The sequence below is a fragment of the Sinocyclocheilus anshuiensis genome, unplaced genomic scaffold (genome assembly GCF_001515605.1).
Source record: "Sinocyclocheilus anshuiensis isolate Anshui unplaced genomic scaffold, SAMN03320099.WGS_v1.1 scaffold2214, whole genome shotgun sequence".
NCBI classification, from domain to species: domain Eukaryota; kingdom Metazoa; phylum Chordata; class Actinopteri; order Cypriniformes; family Cyprinidae; genus Sinocyclocheilus; species Sinocyclocheilus anshuiensis.
Genome location: NW_015555849.1, coordinates 47,982 through 54,798, shown reverse-complemented (window position 1 = coordinate 54,798; position 6,817 = coordinate 47,982). Strand labels below are relative to the sequence as shown.

The following is a 6,817-nucleotide window of genomic DNA, read 5'->3' as shown; positions in this document are numbered from 1 at the left end:
CTAGAGTTTCATGCCAGAACTCTGTATTTCTGTCATGACAACTCTCGGAGGGATTGACATGGTAATGTACATGACAATGTTAATGTGTTTGGTCTTGGCGGAATAGATCTGCTACGCTGCTGTTGCGGCAGAGCAAGTACCGAGACTTGCTACTGCCAAAACATCCACAACATGCTGCTGTGAGCATGTAAGAAATACTGCTGCTGCAAATATAGCATACATGAAATAACCCCCATATAGAGTAACCTATCGGACTGCGCCATCTAGAGTTTCATGCCAGAACTCTGTATTAAGACTAAGTGAACACAGAATGAAATGCCTAAAATGGATTAACTACTATTAAGGTTTTTTTTTTTTTTTTCTTTCGGAGATAGATGATAGATGTGATTTCAGTCATTTTTACTCCATTTTGATCAAAATCTGATCTGGTAGTGCAGTGTGAGCAATAGCAATAGTGATGCCTTAGCGAACACCACTAATGAAAGGCCTTTAAAATCAGAAAATGAGAGAGAGAACAACAGACTGTGAAGTCAAAAGTACATCCTGTCCTCTTACAGCCAAACAGCTTGAAGGTTTTCATGGGTGGAGGGAACCATCTTCTCCTGCCATGACTTGACATCTGATCCAAAACTGTGATGAACATTGACAAGATCACACACAGTATAGTGAATGTGGCAGCAAACAGGAAATGAACTCGACAGATGACATGTTATTCATTCCTGCAATATAGTACATTTCATGGCATAATATGCTATAATATATTGAATAAAATATTATCAATTTTAAAGGATGGACATTAAAATGAACCTTAAGTCAGGGTCCTAATATAAGCTCACTGTCAATGGCTATTTATTTCCATCCTGTTAGGCATCCTGCTCATTTACTTTCCATATATAAACAATCAAGTCATGGAAATACATTTTTAAACAAAGTTCAAAGAACATTAATGACACTTTTAATAATTCACAATGCGTGTATGTAAATGTGGCTCCATGCTATAGATTTATTCAATAACAGGTAACCGGCTGAGTCATGTGACATGATGAAATGCTCTGGAGTGAAGCCGTGCAGCTGCTCTGCAGTATTAAGAGCAGGTATGTGCGCTGCGCTCCCAGGCAAAATCTATTAAGACTTCTATTTATGCCAGACTAAAGTAGATCGCTCATGACTATGCTAAAACAGGAGCAGACAACTACTGCTGAAGACTGACGATAAATGGCACAGAGGCTTTATACTGGCCCATTACTGCCTTCATTTCCTCTGTGTGATGATACAAATGTGATTCTGTTATTAATAAAGAATACCGGCACTCATTTATGAAAAGCAATTTATGATGTGTTTTTACAGGCATTTGTGTTGGATGGCCAGCTGTACTGTAGGGACCAATTTAATGTACCCTTACAAATTTACACTTTTAAAAATAAAGGTGCCAAAAGGGGGTTTCACAGTGATGCTATAGATTAAAGAACCATTTTTGGTTCCCAAAGAACCTTTCAGGTTTTGAAAAGAACCAGTTTTTCTGGAGAATCTGAAGAACCTTTCTCCACTATTGTGAAAAGGAAAGGTTCCATATTTGTTAAAGGTTCTTTCATAGATGCCAATAAAGAGCTTTTACTATTAAGAGAGCATACTGGCTATCATTAATCCCATTAATTAATTAGTTAATTAATTAATTAGCTATCATGTAATAACACAGTACTTTGATATATATCATGAGCAAAATGGACACAAATGGACACAGCCTGACACTTCTATCAACCTAATAAAAAAAACTACTGCTTGCTGTATTATCTAGTTTTATATATAACTGTTCAAAACTGTTGACTGTTGCCAGGATCCACCACCGCAGCTTAAATAGGCCGGTCAGATGATGTCAGAATTTATTCTCCTATTAAAATCTTTGTTTATTTACTTGGTATCTAAATGTGGGATTGACAGCTGGACCACAAGTCGACCAGTGTATCGAGAAAAGTCTCAGTACTCCCTATCGCCGGTCCATTCCTGCTTGTACCTGAACTCTGCTGCTCTGGTGCAGTACCACACACAGATAAAGTTTATAATTTGCATTTACGTGAGCTGTTTTGCACTAGACTTCAAATAATATTAATATATCAATTGAATGTATAGATGCAAATGTTAGTTTTTATAGTGTTCCTTTTTCTGACATCCTGATGAAAGGTAGATACATACACTACCGTTCAAACATTTCTAGAAACATCTACTTATTCTTTAGTTTTGCTATTGTTCACATTTTAGGATTAATGCCACCATCAAAACTATATGAAAAAACAAATGGATGTATGGGAATTAAATATTAAATCAAAGCAATCTCTATCATTTGTCTACATTCAAGCTTTCCTCATTTTAGTCATTCTGTAAAGCAACTCCATTAGGTGCATCCTGTATTGAACGGGTTCACATCCAAATGGTTCAATCCAAGACTTTCGATTTAAATTGGGCTTTTATTCACATTTAAGCATTGATCAATGCACATCAGATATGGTCAATAGCAGCTCAACCGTGCTTGAAAGCAAAAACAAACCTCATCGGTTTTCATTTAAACTGCTTGGTAAACATGGATTGCATTTCTGATGTCTGTATGAACTTTTTAAAGCTTGAAAGTTTTGGTGGAATCGCTGTGTGCAAGTGTGTCCAAACTTTTGACTGGTATGTAAAGAGGAAAATCTCAAGTTTTACAATGACTTCCAGAGAGAAAGGGACAGGAGACTTTGGGACTAAATGACAAAGCAGATCATAATCTGTCACACTATAAATGAGTGAAAACACCCTTTGACTTACACGATGACATTGAAGCTGTGTTTATTAGCCAGCTGCTCCTGCAGTAGTATCCGGATGGCATGCTGGATATGGAGCTGGTAGTGGGCGTTCATCCCAGACATGTCCAGAAGCACCTGCACCCTGCATGGAGAAAGACAGAGAAAGAGCAACTGAGACACACAGACATACTCCACATCCCTGGATCCTCCTGCATGGCCCAGCAAAAACGTCAGCGTTAATGGATTTCCACAAAAGTTAAAGGCTGGAAAACGAAGATCAATATGCACTTACACTTATATTTGTCTTAGAAGAATAAACATGGTTTGTGCTGACCACAATGCATTTTGTTCAGTTCACAGGAACCCAACGCAGTGTTCACTGATTATTTGCGAAGTCCACTTTGCAGGGTGCTGTTGAAATAATAGAAACATATCTATACAGTCTAAAAGGTTCTCACCTCTGCTCACACACGGTTCCCCATATCTGCTGGCTTCCCGTCCGGTTCAGCCACTGAACTCTCCTTTCAAACAGATGCACAGCACCCATGAGTCGCTTCTGCATGCCACACATGAAAGACAAAACTAAGTGAAAACTACAGAATGCCACAGATTCTTAACAGATGGGAAGAAACATGCAAAATCCATTTAAATACAACTTTGTATGGAATAGCACACACATCCTTACTGTCTGACAGATATCACTGAAATGGGAGTTGTGAGATATCACGTCTGTCTCTGTGATATCTCAACCTGTCAGTTAGGTAAATAATATATCATTCAGTAATGCTGAGTGTTCGTGTTAAGGAATTTTTGAGAGTGGCTAACACAGTCTTCAAGTAGTGATGGAAGACATGAATGACCAAGTGAAATTCGCACCCATGACTTAATTTGTGGCCACGTTGTACTAATTTTTTTTGTCATTTTAGTTCAATTGTGGCCAAGTTAGCAAGTTGGAGGTTAGCAAAATGGCTAACATTACTTACAATGCTTGAAGGACTGCAGCTGGTTTTATATGATTTCTAGATGGTCTAAGTACGGTATATGGAGTTTTTGGTTTAAAAAAATGTACCTGGTACTTTTGCAGTGATGGAAGATCGACATGTAAATTCTTCACTGTTCCATCATGCCACTCAAACCGTACCATGACCCGCTGAAGACAAGCACACGGAGTTAGTTCAGTAAGTCTGCTGTACATGTGAACAGATGGGCCTCAAACTGGATTCATAAATGCAGCAGGACATGTTCATCACCTCGTGAACTGTAGAGGAAACAGTCTTTCCCAAGACTGGCACAAACATCTCTTGTGGAGAATAGGCATTACAAGCCAGCAGCTGATACAGATCCAGCTTCTGAGCTGCATGAACACAACTGTTAGCCAAGACTAACCACTCTGATCAAAGAGATTTACCCAAGATATACACTGGCAATTAAACTGACACATGCAAACATGTTTGTAAGATTTTGAGATTGTGCTTTTTGGTCGTTACAGTACTGACTATTCTAGAAAATTTGAACATTCTTAAAAATAATTTGATACTTAAACAGATATTCTCTTATCAGACTTTGAAAAGGCATCGCATGGCAGATACCCTTCAGGCCGTGGGTCTTCAGCCATTCACTGGAGGTGGTGGGTACTGGGCCTGTGGTTTGGATACACAGTGGAGCACTGAGAGCAGAACTTGCAGGACTGAAGTCAGAAAGAGTCAGACTGTCCAAACCTGTGGAGATCTGTGAAGGTTGAAGTGAGAACTGAAAGTAAAAAAGTGAAAGTTTCCAGCTCTCATAACTTTATAGTATGTAGGAGTAAACTGGTAGAAAACACTACATTTCACAAACCAAAAGTGCCATGGTACTACTATATTTTTTAGACATGTACCATAGCAATACCATGTTTATGTTATGTACTATGTTAGTATTTCTTAGGGTACATGAATGCAGCATTAATATTCACCCTTGTGAAAAATAAGTACATTTAGCATACTATTAAAAAGAGTACTTATTACAGAAATAGCATGCTTTAAAATAATATACTTAAGTGTGAACTTAATGTAATATCTTCGGACACTTAACTGTATTATAAATGTATTATAATTTAAATTTTAATTAAATGCAATTAATTTCGTCAACTAGGCAGCCATCGGCACAAGACCGTGAGAATCAGACGAGTCCTCCGCACAATCTGACTTGCATTGCAGCCTGGAATTAAACCACACCATGCTGGTTTCTTCTGGCCAGAGGAGAACTGTTTCTCCCAAGGTTTTTTTTTCTCCATTTCTGTCACCGATGGAGTTTTGGTTCCTTGCCACTGTCCCCTTTGGCTTGCTTAGTTGGGGACACTTAATTTCTGACAATATTATCGACTTGATCACACAGACACTGAGCTGCACGATGACATCACAGAATCAAAGATAAACTGACTTTAACTGAAAAAAATTGACTGCTACTACTGTCCTCTATTTAGAGCTGCTTTACAGCAGAATTGAATTTCTGTTTGCATTATTGACACACTATTTTCCAGTTTAACACTGTGAAGCTGCTTTGACACAATCTGTATTGTATAAAGCACTATATAACTATAAAGGTGACTTGACTTAAAAGTGCTTTTTTGACCCACTTAAGTAGGACAAGTTGAAATATGGTTAAAGTGTACTGATGAATGTACTGAAGAACATTTATGTTATGGTTAAATACACTTTAGCCTAATTTCTTTAAAACTTGTATTTTATGTAAATTTTTGTAAATACACATATATGACAATGAAGTTCCAAATCAGAACATTTAAAATTTAAATCAAGTAATACTAAGTTAAAGGAATAATGTGTTTTTTTAACCTTAAACCGCATAAACACATTTCATTACACCAAATGCACAAAATAATGTTCTTTTTTTAGCAATGTCATATGACCCCTTTAAAACTTTTAAACTGACATTATTACAAAGTGCACTTTTTAAAAGTGTGCTTGCAAAACAGTCATGAATGAGCACTCTACGTACACTTTCATTAATGTGATATTATTTGCAAGTACAGTTTATTAAAAATATACTTTTATGATTTGAAGTACACTACAACTTCACATTCAATAGAGTTAAGGGAACTTCTTTTTCACAAGGGTCATTCATGGTATGTATCAGAGAACCGTCGTAGTAAAATATCATCACTCTACCTCGATACTAACAGTACTTTTCTGTAATTGTCTACAGAAGGATTTTAATGTAAATGTTTGTAGCATCACCTCTGAATCAACAGTGACAGCTGTGTCTCCCAGTCGACCCTGGCGCATGTTCTGAATTTGGGTAAGAACATTGCGAGCTGCTTTAATCTCCGCCCACAGCAGATCTACGTCTGTACTGCTGTCCACTACACCCTATTAGACAAACACACACAGATATTCCTACACTATTTATGAGATAAAGTGGTCCCAAAAAGTATTTGAACACTGACGGCACACAAAAATGTCTGAAGGTCTTTAGAATAACATTTCAAAGCGATTATCATCTGGAATCAAAAACTGCAGGAGGTTTTCTCTTCACTAACTTCACTTGTCTTCAACATTTTTTTTTTTTTTGCTCAGTGACTTTTAATCAACTGTGTTTTGGTGGACAATCCCTAAAGTTGCAAAGACTAAAGTCTCAAACCCAAAGAGATATTCTTTATCAAAGTTAAGACTTGTCCACGCCCTCCTAAAACGCCTCGTTCAAAACACGCCCCCACATGTCACTGTTTGGGAAGATTTGCATTACACCGCTCCAAATGTTCATGCAAAGAAAGAAGGTGTAACTTTGATTCTCGCTGTAGTATTGTTGCCGCCGCCGCCATATCGTGGAGATGCTGTGTGTGTCATTGTGAAAGCAAACTACTTTGTTTTGGTCTTCCAAAAGAGGACACAACTAGAAATAAGTTGTATTTACAACACTGTTCCAGAACAGTTCAAACCAAATATTCAGATGTGTGCAGCGCAATCTATTGATCCTGGTAGAGTAGACTACAATGCTGGCTGTTCTGACTCACAGACTGTAAGTACGTTTTTTATATTTAAAGA

At 37.6% G+C, this 6,817-nt stretch overlaps 1 protein-coding gene across 1 annotated transcript in view; it reads right to left on the bottom strand.

Annotated features, from left to right (window-relative positions):
* LOC107675622 (von Willebrand factor A domain-containing protein 3A-like) overlaps window positions 1-6,817 on the bottom strand; it is a 26,653-nt gene that overhangs the window by 9,812 nt on the left and 10,024 nt on the right. The window contains exons 13-18 of the mRNA XM_016470023.1: window positions 4,367-4,505; window positions 4,028-4,131; window positions 3,847-3,927; window positions 3,236-3,333; window positions 2,800-2,919; window positions 556-630 (exon numbers count right to left, since the gene is read on the bottom strand). Coding sequence (XP_016325509.1) covers window positions 556-630; window positions 2,800-2,919; window positions 3,236-3,333; window positions 3,847-3,927; window positions 4,028-4,131; window positions 4,367-4,505 — 617 coding nt within the window. The remainder of the gene's footprint in view (window positions 1-555; window positions 631-2,799; window positions 2,920-3,235; window positions 3,334-3,846; window positions 3,928-4,027; window positions 4,132-4,366; window positions 4,506-6,817) is intronic.